At 37.3% G+C, this 24046-nt stretch overlaps 1 protein-coding gene across 6 annotated transcripts in view; it reads left to right on the plus strand.

Annotated features, from left to right (window-relative positions):
* LOC125698004 (myocardial zonula adherens protein) overlaps window positions 1-24046 on the plus strand; it is a 156285-nt gene that overhangs the window by 24155 nt on the left and 108084 nt on the right. For all 6 annotated transcript variants that reach the window (XM_048955787.1, XM_048955788.1, XM_048955782.1 and 3 more), the window contains 8 exons: window positions 2986-3075; window positions 9996-10154; window positions 12687-12779; window positions 15055-15168; window positions 16071-16223; window positions 18088-18213; window positions 19044-19172; window positions 21333-21418. In XM_048955787.1, the coding sequence (XP_048811744.1) occupies window positions 2986-3075; window positions 9996-10154; window positions 12687-12779; window positions 15055-15168; window positions 16071-16223; window positions 18088-18213; window positions 19044-19172; window positions 21333-21418 (950 nt within the window). The remainder of the gene's footprint in view (window positions 1-2985; window positions 3076-9995; window positions 10155-12686; window positions 12780-15054; window positions 15169-16070; window positions 16224-18087; window positions 18214-19043; window positions 19173-21332; window positions 21419-24046) is intronic.

The raw sequence follows: 24046 nt of genomic DNA on the forward strand, positions 1-24046 counted from the left end.
AGTGTAAGGGAAGATTCTGGTGTTCTCAGAAGAACACAGATAGCAGTCAATCAGAGTCTAAAGCCAATGTGCAAGAACCCATCTTTTTCAAACCTGTTTCATTGTTTCAGAATTATCTAGGAAATATTGAAACATAACCCACTTTTGTGCTGAACTTTCTTTCTTCTATCACTTTCTCTGTGGCTTTTTGTTCTTGAGCTGATAGCATATGGCTGAATGATGAAATAACAGTAAGAGCTCATTTCACAGAAGGTACCCTCCAAGATGTATCTAAATAGTAGGTTGTACTTTAGCTTGAATTTCTTATGCGCACTTTTTCCCCTTTTTATAATACAAATATGGATCACACGTTTTACATAAACATTATCTCAGAACATTTTTCTTATTGATAGAAGGCACTGCAGACCAAAGAGACCTAAAAGAAGATGCAAGGCAGCAGAAAGTGGCATTTTGTAATATAGTTGGTGTTCTGTCAGTGTTGAGTGGTCATCTTGATGGGATTTAAAGAAAGTCTGGAGTTGATGCAGATATTTGCAGATAGTTCTTCTAATCTTTTTGCTTCGGAAGAAGAAAAAATGAATGCTTCTAGTTTTAAAACTTGAAAAGGGTCAATTGTTTGGAAGAAGGGAGAGTGAGAATCTCTGTTACAGAAATTCTGAATAGTGGTGCTATGGAGAGATTCCATTTTGAAGAGTCTCAAAAGTGAAGACTTATTTGATATGAGAGACTATTTGAAGAACTTGATGTTGAAATGGTGAAATTTGGAGTCTATGAGTAGTATTTTGCTGCTATGCTGTAAATACCAGCAAATAGAGCATGATTGTTGATTTTTGAAGCAAAAGGAAATGCTATAATGATCAAGACATGAACTGTGATCTTTCTTGGGCAAGACTGATGGAAAGCTGTACTTCGAAGAGCAAGAATGTGTATTGCTTTTGGCATGATTCCACACCACATCCCTATCTCTAAATGAGAGATATGGATTTGAAAGCTGGACTATTCAGTAGAGCTTGGTGGATGGTTGCAGACAGAGAGTTGTGGTCAATTGCTCTATGGCCAGCTGAAGGCTGGACATGAGTGGTGACCCCCAGATGTTTGTCTTGGGACTGGTGCTCTTCAGTATCTTCATCAACAACATAGACATAGTGGGATCAAGAGTGCCCTCAGCAAGTTTGTGGGTGACACCAAGCTGAGTGGTGCATTTGACACAATAGAAGGAAGGGATGCCATCTAGAGACACCTGAACAGGCTTGAAAGGTGGGTCCATATGAACCTAGTGAGATTCAAGAAAGCTAAGTGCAAGGTGCTGCACTTGGGTCAGGGCAATCCCAGATATGTGTATAGACTGGGAGAAGAACTTAATGAGAGAAGCTCTGCGGAGAAGGACTTGGAGGTCCTGATAGAAGAAAAGCTGGACATGAGCCAGCAGTGTGCTCTTGCAGCCTAGAAGGCCGACTGTATCCCAGGCTGCTGACTAACAAGCAAGAAGAAGGAGTTGATTGTTCCTGTCTCCTCTGCTCTTCTGAGGCCCCATTTGGAGTACTGCATCCGGATCTGAGGCACCCAGTATGAGAAAGATGGGGAGCTGTTGGAGGAGGGCCACCAAGGTGATCAAAGGGCTGGACAACTGTCCTGTGGAGAAAGTTTGAGGGACTTGGCCTTGTTTAACTTGGAGAAGAGAAGGCTCAGGGGAGACATTATTGCAACCTTGCAGTAGTTGAAGGGAACTTATAAACAGGAGAAGGACCAAATTTTCACATGGCCATATAGTGATAGGAAAAGGGAAATGGTTTTAAAATAAAAGGGGAAATTTAGTTAGATGTTAGGAATAAATTCCTTACTCAGAGTGGTGAGGCAGTGGAACAGAAGTTGTTAGCGCTCCATCCGTGGCAGCATTCAAGACCAGGTTGGATGGGACCTTGAGCAGCCCAAGGATCTGGTGGGTGGCAACTCTGCACAAAAAGAGAGTTTGGAACTAGCTTCTAAGGTCCATCCAGCTCAAGCCATTCTATGATTCTGCATGGCTGGATATAGGCAGTTAGGAGAAACTGAAGACATCTGGATCAGAAAAGACACTGGACTATACAACACTGATGATGGCCCACAGTAACCATGAAAGAGGTGCGTTAGCTGTTTGAAGAACAGCTTAGAGTCATTTTTGTCAACAGATAGCTGAGATTTCACAGGAATTTTTTGTGAAGCTTTGAATTTAGACAAGAAATTCTCATTTCATCATTTGCTCAGTTTAGGACTTAGGATTGTTTTCTACAAAGAAGTCTCATGTACAGATAAGACTAATGTTTGTAACCAAGTTTCTTGTATGAGAAGTGATGCTTTAAAAATACTGTTGCAGCAAAGATCTCAGCCAAAAGCATGGCCAGGAGTGATAGGGGGTAAAAAAGTATCAGCCCCCCTGGCCTGTTTCTTAAAATTTCTGTGAATAATTCTGAGGCTTTTCTTTTACAAACAATTTTGCAATTTTGTGTATAACATTTCAATAATGTTTCTGTTAGAATTTAGTGGAATTTCTGTACTCTTGGATCAAATACTGAACAAAAAGGGGATATTCACTCCAGAATAACCTTTGTGTTTCTAAATACTCCCTTTTGAAGACTGAAGTATGCCAAATCTGCAAACAAAGCTGAGAAACTAGGAAATTACGTTCACCTTCTGATATCTGAGCTTTCAATGTTGTTTATAAGTATGTAAGAACATGTTGTTAATTGAAAAGGTTTGTGGTTTTTTGTTTGTTTGTTTGTTGCTATTTCAGGTATGTAATTATGGATGCCCTTGAATTATTTCTTGCCAGCTAAAAAACCCTCTAGCCTTTTACAAATAGCTTACTTTTTTGTCAGCTGATTGGATGTAAGTAGAAAATAATGAATGAAAACTTGAATGTTAGCACAATTCATTTTGCAAAGCAAGTTATTAAAATTAATTTTTGTAGTGCTTGAATCTAAAAGCAAACTTCTGTTTTTCTTTCAGATGAATGTTTGCAGACTACGTTTAACAGTACCACCTGATGAAGTCTCACAGCCTGAGCAGGGAGCAAAAGAACCTGAAAGAAAGAAAAATGTAAGTTTTAGCAATTCTAATCAAATGCTGTACAAACAAGGAGTAAATACTGGCATCTGTGGAATCTGATTTTAGTTGTTTTGGTAACTGGATCATCTTGGAAGACTGAACAGCATATGGATGCTGAGCAAGTCAGCTGTAAACTTTGAGCCTGAGCTCTCGTGTTGGGAACAGCAAAGCATCATGCAAAGTGGAAGGGTAGTAGTAGACAAACAGCAAAGAGATTGACAGCAATGTGTGACTAAAGTATTTTTAGAACTTGATTATTTAAAATCTATATGCTGGATTGCTATAAGCAGCAGTGTCTTTCATTAAGCAAAGTCTCGATCCTCACCTGAAGTGGGGAATTTTACATTTCATATAGGCTTAAGTGTGTGAGAAATGAGCCTTTGCTGTGTGTGTGTGAATTGGTTTGCCTGAGACTTGGAAGTTTTCTGCATCAGCTGATTTTGGGGCCAGTACATAGTAATAATTGAATGTGTACAGAAGGTGTTTAGTTGTAGCAATGAAAATACTGTCACCCACTGCTTAGAGTTCTGTCAGTTTGTATTTGATTGCAGAAATCCCCAGTCCAGCTGACACATATGGACCTATTGCCCTAAGAGTACTATAAGTTTGTTTTTGAGGAGGACAGTTATTGACTCATGGCTTACTCATTTTACTATGCTGAGTAGTGTAATAATGAGAAAGAAATGCCAGTGAGCAGAGCTATATTGTACACTTTTAGAAAGTGTATCTTTAGAACTGGTTGGGCTGTAATTGTTCAGTGTCTTGGCAATTAAAGAAGAACAACAGAGTAATTGTGTCATTTACTTGTTTTACTTTTTTTGTGTAATTCAAAAAAATACACTGAACGTGAAGCAACTACAAAAAAAAATCACTGAACGTGAACTGTTTTTTTTTTCATGACTCTAAAGCAAGACAGGAATTTATTACCTGTAGATTTATATTGACTATGTAATATATTGCTTTGAATATTTGATTTAGTTACACAGTAACTTATAGTACACACAAGATTCTTGACTTGTCATACTCTGGTAGTTTTATCCTACTGTAAGCTTTAAAAAACCAAACCAAACCCAACAAAAAAGCCTACACCAAATAATTCTGAGAGTAGTGATCAGTTATCTCTGCTGATCCACCCATATTCAGCTCAGTCAGTGTTAATGAAATTCCATACATCACATTGAGAATAAGAAATTTTACAAATGTTACATAATTCTCATATGGTCCTATAAGAGCTGCATTTCCCTTTTGGAGATAATGCTAATAGAGAGAAATTAGAGAAGCGCTCACCTTTCTGCCTTACACTCTGCAATTTAATGTCAAAACACACAGCTTCACCAAGAATCAAATGCGGCAGCAGGACTTGAAAGTTAGAGTTCTGTGCTGTCTTTAATGTTGTGTGCAAAGAAAAGCATTTGGGAAGAAAAAATCTAAGTAGTACAACTGTTGACTTACACAAATAAACTGCGAGGGTAACCAGAGGGTTTGTGCAGTGTTTGCTGAAGAGTTGCAGCAGATTGGGTGATCTGAGCATGGCTGCATGGCTGTCTCCTATTTGGGCAGACAAGAAGTGAGGGAGGAGAGCATAAGAGCTTGCTGTGTCAAAGGGAATGCCAGAAAACTATAAATACACCATGGCGTGACATTTAGTTGTAATCTTCTCTTTCTAATCTTTCATTAGAAGGAGGTGATTTTGAGCTGCCCTGATGTGACATAGCGATGGCTTGCTGGTTATTTCTTTATTTTGTGTGTTTTCTGGAACTGAATACTGTTGTAAAGTGTAGCAGCTGCAAAATCAGCTGTACAGGAGCCACTGCTGGCACTGAACCTGCTAGCATCTTGCCCTGGAGCTCACTGACAGTTCAGAACTGATGCTTTATTGGTTATGTCAATAGATGGTAACTTAGATTTTTTCATTGCAGTCCAATTTTAGCAGAAAATATATGCCGTATTTCATTAAATCTCTGTCAGTGCATTATGTTTCTGGGCTGATTAATTTATTGTCATTCTGATATGGAATAAAAATGAGCCAGTGTGAAAAATAGAACAAAATGGCAGAGCTGGCAGTTTTGTTACAACAAAATTACTGCAGGCACTAAGGGCAAGAGGATGGCCTCTGCCTGACTTTTGTAAAAGGAGGTACCCGGTCAGATGATGATTTCAAAAACTGAAGGGAGAGAACTTGTGCTGCGTGTGTCAGGCTGAATGTCTGTATTCCTGTTTAGCCTGTGATGAAAAAAACATGTGAGAACTGAAGACACAAATACAAGTTGATTGGGTGGTTTCTTTCATTGGCAAAAAGCTAAATATCTGAATTGTTAGCACTTCAGGCTGAGAGTGTCTGCAACTACCATAATTTTGTTCCATTGCTCCTGTTACTGATAGGCAATAAATGAAAGTAGTATGAGGCTGTTTACTTCACCATGAGGTACAAAGGATTACTGTGCTGGTCAGATCATAAGCAATATCTGTGTGTTCTGAAGCCTGCCATGCCCTGCATAATAAAATGCTACTGAACAATAGTATTGTCTCTGTTTGGGCTAGGGCTTATTTTTATCAGTCAGGCCCTAAATTTGGAAGTGTCATTGGAAGCTGCAGCTAGATATTTGAGGGCAGAATATTGAGATATATATGGAGATTTTTTCTTTTTTTCCTTTGAGCAAGTGGACAGAGAATGAAAATGAGATAATGCTTTATAAATTTGTCTTATTTTACTGGTTTTGAGGCTTTCAATAGAGTTTGAACAGCATTCAGGCTTAACCTTCAACCAATACTTTTGCTTTGTATATCCTCTAACTCTTTAATTTACATTTTTAAATTATTCACATCCTAGAGATGAAATCCTTATTGCTTCTTGAGCAGAAATACAAAAGCAGAGCAAACATTTTTCCCACAGCAAAAATGTAGGCTATACAGAAGCCAGGAGTGGAATTTTCGCCACAGTGTGATGCAGATAATCAAGAGAAACTCGTGTCAGACCTGGCTCAAGGAACATGAGCGCAATGAATATGAGGCTGTTGTGCACTTTGAATCTAGGACAGCGCCTATTTTCTCTGCTGATCTGTGGCTGCCAGCCCACTCCCACCAGCATAGCAGGAGTTGTGACATAACGAATGTGGTTCACCTGCTACAGGTGGCTGATGTTACTGTTTCTCAGCCTCTCCAGCACTAATTCTGTTTTTTATGTGCTATTTAAGCAGCTCTTTATTAAAACCAGCACTAAATGAAAGCCTCAGAAATAATTCCAGTGGTAGCTACTTCTGGTAGCTAGTGTATTTGTCTTACTTTCTTAATGTATAAAGACTGGCATTACAGAAACAGTTTTATTTGATTAGATGTGGCACATAATTCTACAATATTTCAAAGAGCTTAGAAGTGGAAATGTGTTAAGTGATGCTTCTTATTTAGTGTCATGAGTTTAAGAACACTTGTGTTCTATGTCTTAGCATATTTTCTACATTTACATAATACTGATAAACCACGGGCAGTATGAAAAGCAGCTCACAAATCACATTTAAATGTGAGTTTGTACTCGTTTCAGAGTTTATACTGGCTTCAGACCTTGCTTGTGCTATGTGCTTGGACAGATATAAACAGGATGCATGACAATTATTAAGACTTTTGCAACCTTGGGGTGTCGGCTTCTGTATTAAATATTTATTAAGTAAACACAGTCTGCTTTTCTTTAGGATATGTTGTGCGATCACACAATCTGCAACATGACTGTTGCTACAGCTTAGATGAAGCACGTTCCTGGAAGCTGCCTTCGTGTACATCAGCATAATGTGTTGTGGTTAACTTGAGTTGTCATATAACTGACTGTAGCCACAAAGAAATATTCATGAGTTTCTTAAGGTTAGCCAGCCTTTTCAGATAAGGGGTTTCAAGAAAATTTTGCAGCAACAAACCATACTTGGAAGAGGTATTGTTCCAGTGCTGGAAGTGCACAGGCAGTTGGGAGTGAAAAAAATGCTCTAGATTTGGCTGATAATTTGACCTTAAAAGCAATGCTTGTCTAATCTAAAGAAACCTTCCAGCTTCACCTACTCTTCTGGTTAATTTTATAGTACTTACTTATTCTGTTATCATCACTGAGATGCCTCAGAAAGGAAAGGGGTGAGAATCTTGTCAGAAAATTGAATTTTCAGAGTGGATATATATGGAAGACAGAGCAAAACAATGAGAAGTAAAAGCAGTATCCTGTATTGTAAGTAGCACATGGCAGAACTGGAACTCTCAACAGATGATGGAGATTCCTTTAATCTTTTGAAAGAGAAGTGACAAAGAAATCTTGGGAGGCTTGTGCAAATATAGATGACAGACAATTGTGTCATCATTGCTGGAGAAGTGTGACCAGTCTGGCTTTATGCATACTTATGGTGCTCATTATGTGCCTATTATGATGTAAATTTAAATCTGTTCATCTGTGAAATATTGAAGTGTCATGGATGATTGATTCCCTTGCTGCAAAACCAATGGTCTGAATCTATCTTCCTTTGCTAGAGAGGCGTGAGTCTTGTAAAGCATTCCTTGGAAATGTGTTTGTAATGTTCTAAAAATAAGGAACTTGATCACGATCTTCGTACAGAATTCTGCAAACAGAACTTTAAACAATCCTGCTAATGTTTCCGAGGCACAAAAGATCTTAGTAGTTGCTGTTCACTTCATAAAATATAGATTAGAGTGGGTAAAGGTTATGGATTTATGAATTCAATGTCTGGGGCCTTAGTAACCTCTAAACAATCAAAGCAATTATTCATCTTGTTATCTGGAAGATGGAAACTTGTATTTAATCCCTTCATCCAGATGCGGGGGAGGAGCTGAAATGAAACTACCAAAGCAACTGTACAACCCTGGAAGTAAACAGATGCAAAAGTTTTGAGTCATATCCCCATCTAGTTCCTGTATTTATTCTCAAGTAATCAGGTGCAGGATTTTTGTCTGTATGCATGTAAAGAGAAGAGAAAAACAAGCAAATCATAACTATGTAACTTTTGGTTATCAGGATACAAAGCTCTGCATATGGCGTTTTCAACATGCAAAATAATATCTTGTATAGATAGGGCTAGTTGACCAGTATTTTTCTATTAAATGGTTGAAACTGTCTTTATCTGGTGTCAGGATTGTTCCCCTCCCAGCCCTGCGTGCACACAGAGCTTCAGCAAAATGATTAAGCCAGTAATGATGCAGTAAAGCCATTTTGTTCTATAGTATATACAACAGATTTGCATTTTTACTCATTACTTTTAACACAAATAAATTATCCTGTTCATTTTCACCCTACCCAAAGAAATATTTATTATTATGTTGTCACTGTAGTTGTGTAAGTTTGGCTGCTAAAAACAGAAAGAGCTATTGCATTAGACTACAGTTACTACCATCACCTGTCGTGGTAAGAACTAAAGACTTGCTGGGATGCGTGTGGATGTAAACTAATAAGTTTCACCTCTTTCTGCCTCTGATATGGAGGAGAGTATTTAGATACTGTTTAGGCTACTAATGTTATAAGGAGTCTCAAAAGTCTGTGAGTTTCAATACTGTGTCATTACTGAATAGCAAAACAAACTCAAATATTTTCAAAAGTAATCTCGTATCTATTGACATCTTAGTAAATTTGGTGTGCAAAAGGAAGTTCAGTGAAGTTACCTGTGAGTGATTTGTCCCCATCACTGGCTTTTAAAAGAAAGACAATGCACAAAACTATTCAGTAACAGCTGTTTCTTTCAAGACTGTCTTTCTAACTTCATGCTCACAAATAATTGCTCATTTTAGGATCTCAGTTTGCAGATATTCAAAGTTAAATGATACGATTTTTTTTCCTTCTCATTTTAAAAGCATGGACGTCTGTCTGAGCTAGTTTCTCAAATTCTTTGTATTCAGGAATATAAATTAGTACTTCTGGAGTCTGATTCACTTCAGGTAATTGCTGCAGGAGTGTGTTTCTCTGGGTTTATCAGAAGGGAGGCCAGGTGCGTAGTCGGTGTGGGTGGCTACTTCTGACCTTGCAGATATTTATATTCGAGGGCAATGGTTCCCACTGTTTGTATACATGTTTTTCTTACAAGGCACATCGACGTGATGTTTAAGTGGAGTCTGTTGCAAAGAGCACTTTAAAATAAGACATAAGTTTATTACAAATATGCTTCTAGAAATTTCTGCAGATTGCTAAAATATCAAACACAAGCACTAAAGCTGCCACTTCACTTTCCTATCAAGGCCTTCTATAATAGTTCATAACACTGAAACACTCACATGAATGCTGTTTCATAGCACTGCTTTGGCTCTTATAGCATCAGGTGTACATGTTCTATAATTACAGACTGAGATGGACTTTTGATTGTTTTGGAGGTGTTTATCCTAAAATGAAAACTAAGATTATTGCTTCTTTATCTACAAGATAAAATGGTATTTTCTGAACTCTCACATAGAGCTTTGAAGTTTCAGTTTCATTTTCTTCTGAGAACTGTTGAAACATTTAGATTAAACTTGTGAATTTTGATGTTTTGCACAGCACAGACTTTGCAAGGGACAGGATGGAGGAATTTTTGTGTTTGCAAGAATTCAAAAGGAAACTGTAAGAGCAAATAGTCCTCTGGAAGAATGCAGAAAAGTACCATATAAGCCAGAAAAACATTCTTTCTCATGTCTCTCTCCTTACAATAATCCATCTGTTGCTCTTGGCTGTACACATACCATTTTCATTAAAGCTAGTGGAGAATTGACATCTAAGCTGATTACAAAAATCATTGATCATCCCAAAATATGAAGGTTGATAATTTGGTCTACAGGCATTTGGGATCTAGTGTTCTTAGGTACTGCTGTTCTTTCACTATAGTTGCTTGTCTTATGTTCCTGCCTTCAATTTTTAAATCATTCTAGAACTTGTTTGAAATAAAATATGATTTGTTTTTAAGGAGCTCTACCATGTACCAAATGGCATGTCTCCGGGGAAGCTCTCTCATGGGATGGTGTATGGCGTTGTGCACCGGACTGACAACAACCATAAGAAAGAAATGGTGGTTTATGGCTGGTCAGCTGATCAGCTGAAAGAGGAGATGAATTACATTAAAGAAGTGAGTTATGCTTTCACCTTCAGAATTTGTGAGATATACCTTCCATATATTTCTGTAGAGCTGTGAGTGTATGCGGGATGACTGATGTCACACCAAATAACCTCAAATTTGAATAGAGAACCCATTCTGAAGCTAATGGTTTGCCTTGTTATTTCTTAAGTTGAAAAAAAAACTGAAGTACCTAAAAGCTACGTGGTTGAAGCTCACATCCTCTGTGCCAGATGATACTCTGTAATGCTTAGTGATTGTTGGGGGGGCTTACGGCTGGACAAGCAAGCTGCCTAACTGATTTTAAGGTTCCCATTCTGAAGCCTTCATAATTTCAATGTTATGCAGGATAAACTTTGTAAGCATGAAAGGATGAACTTTCTCTTATCTTCTGCTTCCCCCTCCTCCATCACAGTTTTGAAAAGGCTCCCAAATTAGGTGATATAGTAAAATCACTTGGGTATGTTTTGGGGCAGCCTTAAAATAGTCAGCCTAATAAGATGACTTTGTACTACTTTCTTTGTGCATGCTCATTTAGCATAATTGGCAAAAACTGTACTGAAAGAATAAAATGAATTTCTGATACTGCTTGTTTTTGTGCTCAAGACTCACCGTCTCTTTGCCTGTCAGTCCTTGTCTCTCAGGCTTTGGCAATAACCTTCTAATTAGCCCAGAGTGAATAATTTGACCTCTTTCCATCCTCCTTTGCCACCCAGGAAGCTGTTGGTCAATGGTTATCATCTTACAATGACTCAAGTGCAGGAGAACTGTGTTGATATAAAAGGGAGGAACACTGTGTCAAGCCAGCAGTCTAGGAGACTGTAATTATGTGTACTCTTAGCATCTGCCTGGTCTCCAGTTATCAGCACTTGTTTTTCTCCTTTATTACTCACAGATTTCAAGCTCCCAGTGTTTAACACCAGTACCTGCACTCGCCATTTAGGGTCTGTTGCTACTGTTACGCAGGCAAGGAACATGAGCTGCTGTTTTCCTGCCTGTGCATTTTATCTGAAGTGCTGTCAGGGAATATGGATGAATTGGTACACAGCACAGGCTGCACTGCTTCTGGTACCTGATTCAGATTGCTTGAACTGGGAGCATGTCCCTGCACTTCTCTGTTGGCTTGTGGCAAAGTGGGAAACGTCAGTCCAGACTGATAGCATGTTTTGCACTGGTACTTAGTTATAAAAAGGGTAAAACCTTTGAAGAAGTGGAGGCTGTGAAACAACTATGCTAGTTGTGAACTTTGGCCTGCCAGATAAGTTTCATCTTTATAAGCAGAGCCCTCAGCTTGTGCCACATATTCTGACTTAGCCCGGAAATGGAAGGCCATGTTCTGAACTACTGATGCTTCTTTTTCCTGTACCGGTGTCAAGCTTGCACCTTGCAAGTGTGTGTGTGGGCAGGTGCATGTGTGTGAGTAGAGACAGGATGAGGAGTGCTTCCTTCAGAAGTGCAGGAGTCAGCTTCCTCCCGTGTTTCTCATCACAAAGGAAACATGCAGTCTGGGATAGGGTTGCATCCACTCCTTGTGTAGGTTTGGTGGCCAGTGTCCTCTTTCTGGGACTGCATATGTTGCAGAACTCCCAGAAACTTCCCCCTTTTAATGCTTTCCCCTTCTTCCTTCCCAAGCCCCACTTCAGCTATGCAGATGCAAGGTAAGCTGACTGCCCTAGATAATCTGCAACCAGTGTGTTCAGCTGAGGGGAGGGGAAGAAAAAGAATTTGAGCTACGTAGCTGGAAGATAAACTGTAGGCAAACATTTAATGAGGGTTTACAATGTGTGCTCTTGAGAAAATTTGGTTCTTTGCATGTTTCTCAATGGCATGCAAACCCAAGCTGGCTTTTAACATACCTTTTTTTTTTTTTCTTTCCCTTTTTCCTTTTATTTATTTATTTATTTGTTTGTTTGTTTATTTATTTATTTATTTTTTAGAAAGGCAAAGTATAGTTTACATCCATAGGTATTAAACAAGGTCAGATTGGGTACTCTATTCTTCAGATTTGTAATTACATTGGTAATTAATACATTATTTAACTAGATATGAGCCTGGAAGTCCAAATTCAGTGAAACTAAAGGGTTTATTTTCAAAGGACACTTGGTGAAAACTTAATTAAATGCTGTAACAGAATTAATGTATGAATATGGATTTCATAATCCATATTGGATGCTTTTCTTAGAAAGAAAACATTGTATGTTCAAGTTAATTTTAATTCAACTAATAAACTAAATAAGTTAGTCTTCTGGAAAGTTTAATTGAAATTTGTTATTTAAATTATTAATTTACTAGTGTTTAAGTGTACAGAGAATTTTCGAATTGCTCACATTTTTGTTTATATCATCTCTGTGTGGACAGCTCTTAAGAATTAAGTTCTAGTCTTAAGAGTGAACTATTGTTGACAAAAAGTTTTAATTAATTAATAAATAAAGGGCAATTCTGAAAGTAACAATAAAGAACACAGAAACAAAATACTGTGTCCCAGTACAAACAGTGTCATCAATAAGTCTGGTTGATAAAGGCATGTGATTTTTCTAACACCAGGTGAGAGCAACTCTGGAAAAAGTAAGAAAGAAAATGTATGGGGAGTATGATGAAATGAAACGAAAAATACAGCAGCTTACGAATGAACTGAAAGTAAGTATGCATTCAACTGTAGGGAAAGTATATGACAATAACTTGTCCCTGTACTATTTACCTTTTCCCTCCAGGAAGGTAAAGTAAGACAGGGATGCTTTTGTATATGGAATTAGTTGCCTGGTTATTGGAAATGAAAGATAATCTTGATAGCATTGCCTGGGTGCGTGTTCATTCTAGACAATCTGGGAATTATTGGCGATCTTTGTAGCACTAAGCTGCCATATGAAATGAAAAAAATATTGATTATATAATTAGGAGTGATGTGTGCAACTTAGAGTTGTGGTTTCATCAGACTGCTCTGTTTTAGTGACTGTAATGTTTAAATATGATAATAAAAGAAGTAGCAGCATTCTTTAATGCATGACAGTCCTAACATGACTTACCTTGTGGTTCTTAATGAACCTTTTGGTGGTCATTTGATGAACTCTTTCTTTGTGCTTTTTCAGTAAGACCTGCTGCAGTCTGTAGATTTACCTTTTGTCTTAAACTGCTGAGTTCTTTGGTCCAACAATCACTGACAACCTGCTGTGGATTTTATATTCAGTACTGCTATTCACAGCTTTGGTTCAGAGGAAGCTTTGATAATTAAACACATTTAACTTCAAGGATGTGGGACTCTGTGCCTTTCTTACCTCCTCATTTGAAGACTGTCAGTTTATGTATAAGATCAGAGCACAGAACAAAACTCTGTGTCAAGTAGTATAAAAATTAAAATTTTTTTAAAATCACCCCAACTTGAGAGGAGGGAGGGAAGAACTGAATTTTTGTGAAACGAATTAAATAGCCTTTGTGATGCTGACGATATGCAGCCCCCATCCAGTACCACGTAGGCAAACGCTGGCTTAGATGCAGCTTTGCCTTCTCTCTGGTTGATCCTTACTGAACAGCAGTGATGATATTCTATGCTTCCAGATCCTCCACTGGACCAGTAGAAATCCTTCATGAGTCCAAAAATCTCTCTTAATAGTTTCTGACCACTTCTGACAGAATCTCTAATTCCGAAGCAAATAAACAGTTTATGAAGGATTCTTTCTGAAGTCAATGGCACACTGAGACATCCTTCCTCAAAAACACACTTTCTTAATAATTGAGAGTGCCTGAAAAAAAAAAAAACACAGGTGTTCTTCTATCTAATAACATATGCTTTTTAAAATTTGTTTGGTTTTGTTTGTTTTCTACATGACTGCCACCTTCCATGCTGTTTGAGGATCCTACTTAAAATCCTTTCTACACTCTTAGCTTCAGCTTCGAATCACTATGCTTTTTTTCCCCATCAGTTTCAAGGACTACTTTTTGTTCATTAAGTTAGTTTGAAGTTTGTACTTCAAATACTCTACCTTGGGCAGTAAGTTTCTTCACAAAAGTTCTTATCTTGTAATTTTTTTAATTTATCCAAAGCATTTCTGTTTTCATTTGTTTTTAACTGAGCACACATTTGTATAGAATTAGCAGTAACTAAATAACTTCTGCTCCCTGGCCTGACCTGATCTATTTATAACTTTGTTACTAAACACTAATTGATCTTCGTATCGATCAGTGGTGCTCTTTTGCTTTAACAAGAAACACATCTGTCTGGTCCATGACATAAATCCAAGTTGGGCTGGCTTCCATTAGTAACAATTTTCTTCTTTATTACTAAATGGTTCCTGATCATTTGTACAGTTTGGGTTTCTATCACCTCTTCAATGGTGTCATTTTATGCTTTTATTTCCTCAAGTTTTAAGCATGCAAGTGTGTGTATGTGTGTGCACAACAAAAGAGAGATCTTCACACAACATAGTTCTCTGCTGACTTCTCCTTCCTGCTTCGTTCTGCTTGATTCTTTGGTGCTCTTGATGTTGCTTCTTTACGTACTCAGTCACTTCCTTCTCAATTAAGGCTATTCTACCTTTCACCCAAACCTTTCTAGATTTCTTCATTTCTTGCATTCTTCTGATTTTCACCAGCAACCTACCCGCTCTATGCATATCATCTTTCTTAATAGGCATTTGTCAAATGTCCTCTTGTCCTTTCAGAAAAGGTTTTACACTGATTACTGTTCAACAGCAGACAGCCACTTTCACTTTATGTTCACTTCTGTTAGCATATTTGAATTATATATTTTACTTGTTTGTTTTTGAGGTACAGGCATGTGGTTTGGGGTCTATATATTTTAAGCATCCTAGTACTGTGAAAATTAGCCATGGGATCTATCTATTCTGTAAGTCCCTTTGAGAGAATAGGTAAACTTGATCATTATTCTATATAAAACTTCTTTTTTTTTCCTGCTCAGGTGACAAATGCTCATCAGGAATCCTTAGAGAATCATGTGCGAGTGCAGGCTGCAGCCTTAGATAGCTTTAGTGAAATGAACAGCTCCTTGACATCAGCATCAATAGACTTGCAGGTACATTTTAACAGCTGTTTCACAGCTGACAACTTCCTTTTCTGACATGGATTTAAAAGCGTATGTTAAACATGAATAACAAAAATAGTTTCTAACACTAAACAAGCCATAAAGTATTGTCTTGGATATCTGAGGCAGCTAATTTGTGACACTAAGGAAAAGAATACAGTGACTGTTTTGTAACCAACATTAAAAGACTGTACAATCAAGAGATACTAATCTGCTGCAGACTAATGCCACTAGTCATGTCTCTACAAAATATCTTAAGGTAAAAATGTGATTTGTTCTGTGTTGTGCAAAACAGAGCACATCCTGGCTCTCCTACCTTTGCTATTTAATAGAGATAGAAGTGGCATGTGTGGATGCTAAATACCTGTGAGGCTTTACATAGTTGTGAAATTTTGGGGGAGGGAGAATGTGGGGATGTATTTTCTGTTTTAGAGGGTTCCAAATTCCCATGTATCTAAACTCAAAAAGTTCCTGCTTTCTTGTATGTCATAGTTATTTTCACTTTAGTACATATATATATAAAATATATATATTTATATATACGGCCCTTGGAGAGAAGAAAGGAAGATTACTGGGAGTAATATTTGTACTTAAATGTATCCATATTCCTTCCTCTTTTTGTCGTGCTCCAGGACTTGATTTCAGTGAGTATATTCCTCATGGAAACACCCTCTAGCAAACCAAAAACAACAAAAAACAATTTTAAATGTTAAAACTTGCAACACTGTTCACACTACATTGACAAATCAGGATTGCCTTAAATACTTGTGGGTTGTTTTTTTGGTTTTCTTTTTTTTTTTTTTTTTTTTTTTTCCTATTCTACACTTTCTTGACTATGTTAGCTCACCGAATTATTTCTGAATCATAATATGTGGTTTGCCTCTTTGTTTCAGAAAACTCTGGTGGATGTTACTTTGGAGAACTCTGATATAAGGGAACAAATAAGGAATTTAAAACACACACATGAGCAATCTATGGAAAAGCTGAGAGAGAAGCAGAAACAACTGGAAACAGCACAAATTGAAAATCAGTTACTGAAATTAAAGGTGCAGTATATAAACTCCCCTGAAAACATTGCACAGTAAGAGCATTAGAAGTATATTAAATGAATTCTGTTTTGACAACAAAGAATCTCAGCTGGCAACAGTCAGACTCCTTATAACATGGGATTACTATCAGGGCATGTTGGCAGGTGGAAGTTCAAACTGTTAAGTAGTAATCAATGTCCACTGATGTAAGTTAAGAGACTTCATAACTTTGTACAGTGCCATAAGAATGTCTTGATGTTGAGTTTGTTTACATGGTATTGTCAAATTTTTGACAGGTAATCTCCTCAGTTTTATGACCCATAAAGTCAGTCAATATGTACTGTAACAGCAAGTTTTTTGGAAAAACAACTAAGCTATTTCTTTCAGAGAAATAAATGCAGAATATAGTTTCATATGGCAGAAAGCTTGCCCATTTTCTTCCCTCATCTCGCTTGTCTGCCAAAAGTATTCCTTTAATTCCTTTAAATGAAGAAAAAAAAAAAAAGCACCTCTTCTGTAAACCTTTTTCTCTCTGGTTTACTCATGTCTAATTTGTTCATAGAAGATGTTTCTTTTTGGCTCTCTAGTGACCTGTATTTATGCTTAATGATGAATGGTTAATAATATTAGTTTACTTCAACTTACAATTCATTTTCTAGTTTCCTTTCATAATAAAGCTTTAGAGGCTGTATAAGTAGTCTCTCTCAAAAAGTGCAAATTACTACCTCTGTCCCTGTTTCTGTTTGGGTGAGGTGCCCAGGGAGAAATTGCAGTACAAGTGGAATCCTTCAGAGCTTAGTCCCTTTGCAAGGAATGAAATATGTTATTATCCTACAGGGCAGTAGGACACTTGTTCCTACCACGCAAGATAAACACAAGGGTTTTATAAACCCTTCAGTCCTTGAAGCAAAGAAGTAAAAAACAAAATACAAGAACCCCACACAAACAAAACCTTGAAATCAGAACCAGGGGCTTTGTGGTTGTGTGATCAACAGGGATCACTTCATTCTTCTCCCTGCTGTAGCTCTCACAGTATTTTAGTATAACCTTCTCTGATTTATAGCATCTCTAGTAAGAGAACTAAGTCCTGGAGAAGCTGTTCTACTTTGCTTTTACTGGAGTTTACATAGTAAATGGACTAAGCTGCAAATGTCCTATCCAGTGTTTAATCACCGAGGGTGTGTTTTAGTGAGTGTTTTGAACCACCCTAAAGGGGAAATCCTGTCTCTGAATTGCCATTCTTGCCCTCTTCCTTGATGCAGTGATAGAGTTGCTCATCCTATGGTTAAAAATTAACCATGTCCAATCCCTGGGTCTATTAATTTTCAGCCTGGTTTGTTCTCTGATGAACTTTTCTCCATGATCACCCTGTTTCTTGTGCTTGCACAAAGAGTAGTACGTGAACAAGCAAGAGAGAGGAGAGCGCATCTGTGTCTTCTGCTTAACAACACGTAAATTAGATTCAGCTTAAGGTAATCACTACTTTAAGAGTTCATGGCCATCTAGAAACAGGAGCTAAATCTATTCTCTCTAAAATACACTTTTGTAAAGTGGCAGGAGTCTTCCAGTGACTTGGACACTCTTATGGAAGGGCTCAGTAAAGAGTCATGACCTGTTCCTGGAGAAGCAATGGTTGGTTAAATTCAGGCACCATCAAACTTGATGAAATAGTAACTTCCACAAATTTGAATGAGTTCTACATTGGCCATGCTGTAAATGATCTTGACACGAATGAAAATCTGCTTCAATTATGTCAAATTTATAGCAAGATGGAGCTAAAATTCAAGGTGTTAGTTTCATATCAGTTTCATTTCTCCTGCAGACATCTGTGCTCTACTGACTGATGGGTCAACTGTAACTTTCATCCTTTCCCCTATTGTAGGTGGAATCATCACAAGAAGCCAATGCGGAAGTCATGAGAGAGATGACGAGAAAACTGTACAGTCAATATGAGGAAAAACTGAGAGAAGAGGAGCAGAAACATAAAGCTGAGAAGGAAATTCTCCTAGTATGTATATTTGGTCTGTAAAAGTGGTGTTCAGTTTGGGTGTCATTTCTCAATCACCTAATAGTCCAGAGTGTGCATATGCTTCTTTCTTTGTGACTTGTCAAACCACCATTACACAGTTTTCAAAGCTATTGGGGTTTTAGGGCTGAGAAAAAAGTATATTCAAACGCAGCAGCAGTAATGATAATATAGGCTTCAAAATTTAAAATTAAGTATTTTGGCCTTTTTTTTTTTTTTTTTAAGCTTCTGATCTGTTAAAAAACAAACAAACAAACCACTTTTGTCCAATTTTAGTGATATTTTAGAAGAGGGAAGGAGGAAAGGTTAAATTTCACTGGACATTAGTTAGACAGTAATTCTTCATGTCTCCTCGTCTCATTCCACCCACAAGTAAAACCTTTTTTGAACAGTTTGTCATGTTCTTCTAACTGCTAAAGACAGATGATTGAGATTGAAGGTAGATTCCCTAGCCTGTTTCTATTCCTGTTGTTTTATGTGTGAGGAAAGTACATAGCTGAACAGGATAAAAGCTGTCAATTGGAATAGCGTAGTTTCTCATCCTGTTTCTTCACTGCTATTCAGAAGGGAGAACAAATATGTAAGAAATGGTGTTTTCCTCACACTTTCATAATGATACTTTACAATAGCTCTGTGCTTCAAAATGCCCCATGCTCTATACACATTTGGGATCACAACTCTTCCAGATTTCTAGGTAAGTGAACAGCTTTGAGCTTTGCTTACAAACTGCTGTCTTGATGCTACAGCCTAAGAATGGTTTCATTTCTCATTAATGTACTGTATGTTGTGACTGTAAATCTTCTTACATGAAGGAGGAAACCAACCGGCTTCTGAAGGCTATTGAGGAGTCAAATAAGAAGATGCAGATTACAGAAACAAGTATACAGGAGAAAGACCAGAGAATTGGTGAGCTGGATCGGTTGATTGAACGCATGGAAGAGGTATGAGAGTTAGTAGCTTGTCATGTTCAAAGACAAGGGAGAAGTACCTGAAGGGAACGTTATTTATTTTTTAGTTGCCTGTTGCTCAGTACCATACTCAGTGATTTACCACTTCTGTTATTGCATCCATATAAATAAATGCACCTAGATTATCAAGGAGACACTGTGACTAAGTGATTCTTCTGCTTTTTTGGTGGTCAGAGCTGCTTTATGTAGTAAACCATCATTTTAAAAAAACATTTTGTCTTCCTGCTGTGTACATGGTTTCCCAAGCCTAATGAATTAATCGTAAATGACCCAAAAGCTCATAGAAATTTTGTTGGTAGGGCTACTAAAATGTATTTTAGTAAGATATAGGCCTTGTTATTAAACTATTTATAGTTCTGATTGGAACTGTATCTCCAAATTTCTTCTCATTTGAATACAATGCTAATCTGAAGGCTTCAAACTAAAAGGTTCTGAATGTTCTTTGTGGATATGTAGCAGCCGCTTCATTTTTCCATGTAGACTTCTACCTCATTTTGATGTCTCAGAATATTTTGGGAAGGGAAGAAAAGATTGAGTAAAATGCTTTTCAATCTAAAATCTACCTTCTTTCTTTTCTGACAGTATTAAAAAAATATTTCTCCCCCTAGCTCAATAATCCCTACTAAAATGTAATTAAGAACTGTTTCTTCGATGATTGCCTTTTAAATCTCTGAAAGCAGAAATGCTTTGAGACATTTATCTCTTGCTACACTGGCAGCACTACCATAAAACTAGTTTCAGCAGTTTTGTATTGTTTCTTTTTATTTTCCACCCTTCCTTCTCTTCTATGGATTTTGCTCTGGGACAAAATTTACAGTAGTATTCAGATTATTATTATTCTAATGCATGATTATGTCTGTGAGTATCACAATACCTTTTCCTGCCTGGTATCTTTTTTTCTCAATCACATCTGTTGGACCTTCTCAAATATCTGAAACTGAAAGCTGAAAGCTTTATATATCCTCTGTCTCCAGCAGTTACAGTGAAATTTCTTCTTCATTTTCTAGTATCATTCACTGAACTAAGAATGAATGTTACTGTTTAATCCTTAGACTGTATGGTGTCATGCTAAAAGGGATAAGAGCAGCACTTTTAAAAGTCTTCAGTACTCTAGGATGTACTTTGGTGTCTCCCATTTAATTAAATAGCAGACATTATCTTTAGAGATCTGGGTCTTTGTATCTAGAATAAAGAAACAGAGAATGTACTGAGAAATTCTAGTAAGTAAAGATAATATAATCTTGTGTTTTACAAGTGAAATGTTTTTTCATCTACTTCAGTATGGACTTCAATGTAGTAAATTTTTGCTACTGCTGAGGAATATATTTTTAATGGCCAGTCTTGTTGGCTTAACTGGTTAGTCTGATGTGCATTTATATTGAGCCTTTTTTGTCTAACGCTTACAAGTCTCATTAGTAGAATTAAAGATTACTCTGAGGAATCATGTCAGCTTAACAGGCCACTTCAGCAGCTCTGTTAACTTCATCTGGGCTGCAGCCTATCGCTTATAAGTATTATGCAATGAATAAAGGAATTGTAACACTGTTCTTACAGTACGGATGAGATTCTTTTCTTTAGTTATTTAATTTGCTCTCATCTACTTGATATTTGCAGAGTAAAACTGAACGGCTCTGTTAAGTTCCCATTAAACTGGATAGCAGATTCCTCTATTGATCTGTGTTCACTCAGTTCCCAAGTTCTCACAGATTTTTCACAAGCACTTTGTGGATGACTGAAAAAGGATGTTTTTGGAGGGAAGAAATAGAGGAGTAGCTTGTATCTCTGCCTTGAAATGAGAAATCTTTTTGGTAGGATAGCATGGAAAATAAGACAGTTATGTAGTTAAAGATAGTGATGATTCATTTCTTCATTAAATATGTCAGTTTCAAGTATCACTGCACATCTTCAAATGGATGATTGATAAGTCTGGATAGCTGGAATTTGATTCTATTATTTAATTCTGTGGATATAGGCGATGAATGAATCCTCTTTAGCAGCTGTAAATTTGTTTAATTACTTTCTATTTTCATTTCACAAATGGTCTTTTGAATTGCAATGAAATATTATTCTTAGTGAAGTCTTTACATTTTGACATATGGAAAACTGAGGGAGGCTATTGCATTTCTTGTTTAGGAACGTCACCAGCTGCAAAAACAACTGGAACTAAATGAAATACAACTATCTGGAGCAAAATCTGAAAGCAACTCTGACAGTGAGAGGTGAGATATGTTTCGTCAATGAACAGTATTGCTAGACAATGTTAGGGGTTGGTTGGTTTGTTTTTGGACATCTGAATTTTATTTTCCTAACTTGAAATCTGCAGTTTAGGAGACATTGTCCATCTGATAAGTTCTTTGTTCAAATATAAAAAAAATATGAAGAGGATTAATCACAAATTGCTTCCATACATCTGTCCTGAAAAGTTGTTTGCAAACATGCAGAATATGTGCAACATAACATATTTAATGGATTGCATTTTTCTTAAATCTGCATTCCCAAATTCATTGTAGTATAATGCTAACTACAAACACTTTGGTCATCACCTTCTAGACCATTTGATATGGTTCTAAAAGAAAATATATTCTGTATCAATATGAAGCGATAGGATAAAATCAGCTGTAGGATAAAAAAAAAAGTTTATCTTTGATAATTTGAACTGATGAAGAGAGCAAGAGTTTTGCATCTGACTGCCAACTTGTCTTCTGTATAAAAGAAAAACAGTGAATATGTTTGACGTTTGGAGGAGCAGGTCTACAAATGTGGGGAACATATGCACATGAACAAAATGAAGGTGTGGAAAAATCTGTCCTGTAGCATCACAGTGCAGAAATAGGTTGTGAAGTTATTTGAGGGAAGTGAGAGTGATGTTGCTGGCAATGAGACCTCTGTGAATGGTTGTTCTGGAAAGCATGAGGCAAAGAAGGAAGAGCTAATGGTGTGGTGGCACCTGGGTGTGCTGCTTCTGCCCAAGGATGACATGTGCATCCACTGCTACTTCTTTGAGACCAATGCAGCGTCACAAATAGGCAAAAGAAAGTTTAACGCAAAGCCAGAATTACGGTTTCAAGAGAAATCTATCCAGCACCAAGGTAGCGTAACTACCACTGGAGTGAGAATTGTGTCTATTACTCTCAAATGCTTATATGACACTAGTAGAGTGGGTAAAAATGATTTATAAGCAGAGACTGAACAATCATACTTGATTACTATTGATATTTCTGGGGACCTAGAAACTCAGTTTTAAAGTTTTGAAGTTCTGGCATCCTATTCTTCTATATGATGCACAAACGCAAGAGGAAGTCTCTGCCCAGAGCACCTTATTGCCTAGTTGCACTGATCTGTGACCTTCTTATCGGTTTCAGGGAAATAATGGCTTTTCATGTCAGTCTGTTAAAACAACATTTTAAAATGTATAGATGTTCCACACAACATAGAATATGGAGATGAAAAACTATTTCCTTCTTTCCTTTACCACTGTCTAACTGATACTCTTCCCACTTCAGTGAATCCTGCTCTGCCCACTCAGCATGAAAAGTTATGCTGCAGTAAAAAGGGTAAAGGAGAGACAGGAATTTGTGCAGTGCAGAGTGAGCAAGCATACGATAGCAATCTATGCAATGAGTCAGTGAATCTGTATTCACATGATGAGGTCTGTTCTGAAGTTCTCCACCTGAGGAATGTTATCTCTTCTGTTTCTCCATTACTTGCAGTACTTTAATTTAAAATCTTTTAATGAGGCAAGATGTGTGTTACAGTTGCAAAATGAAAACTGCGGCTTTGTGAGACCTTAACATGCGTGACTAAAAAACTTGCAGTAATGCCTTGTTTTTTGAGTCCTTGTCCAAGTGCTGAGGTTACAGTTCCATAGAGTGCTGTTAACAGAAGCTTTTTATGGAGGGGAAACAGCATGCAATTCAGACATTCAATAGAATCATGTCATACAGTTTGCCATCTGCTGCTTTTCCTTAAAATGGTTGTTCTGTTTGCGACTTCAGCAGTTTCTTCTGCTGTGCACGGAGCAAGATTAAAAAATTCTTTTTGTGTTTGATTCCCCTCCTCCACTTCTCGAATCTGTCCTGAACCTAGCAGTACAGAAGCTTATTTTGCAAACCACAAATTGCTCTTATTTATGAATTTTGAAAACTGTATATTCAGATAAAAATGGAGGAGGTCATGGCCAACATGCCAATAGTCTCTTAAATATTCCCTCCTGTTTCAGTTTTTGGTAGGAGTTTGAAGAATGTTGTATTTCTGTGCTAAATGGCTTTTAAGAAAAACAGAATCTCTATACAAGGCCATAGGTATAAACTAAAAACATCCGCAGCAACTCTTGCTGACTGTTGTTGACTTATTTCTACTCCAGTTAGCTTTCTGCTACTGTTGGCAACTATGCCAAATACTCGATTCACAGCTGCCCCGTAGTAGGAGAGCACTTAAAAGGACAGCTGCAGATGTGCTTCCTTGGATTCTATTTAGTTTATATTTCCAAAAGGTTTGCAGGTGATTGTAAGCCAGGATAAATGTGTCTTTCAGGTGATAAAGATCTAGCTGTCTAAATGCCTTTTACTTCAAGGAAAAACAGATGTCTCAAGAAGATGAGCTTTATTATTATGCTTAACTGTCAGCACTTTGGGCTATGAGTAAGTGTGCCAGAATGCCAGAGAAAGGTGAGTGAACTTGGGTGGAGACAGCTACTTAGACTACTACACTACCAGTAAGATGTAGTTTAGACAAATAAAATACTCATCTGCCAGTGGAATTTGACTTGCCTACCTCTGTACAGATCTTCTTGATTTGTAATGAGATTCTGGCAGTTTATTCTTGTTTTGCTTCTGCTGCATACCTTC

This window comes from Lagopus muta, chromosome 10 (genome assembly GCF_023343835.1).
Source record: "Lagopus muta isolate bLagMut1 chromosome 10, bLagMut1 primary, whole genome shotgun sequence".
Lineage (NCBI taxonomy): Eukaryota > Metazoa > Chordata > Aves > Galliformes > Phasianidae > Lagopus > Lagopus muta.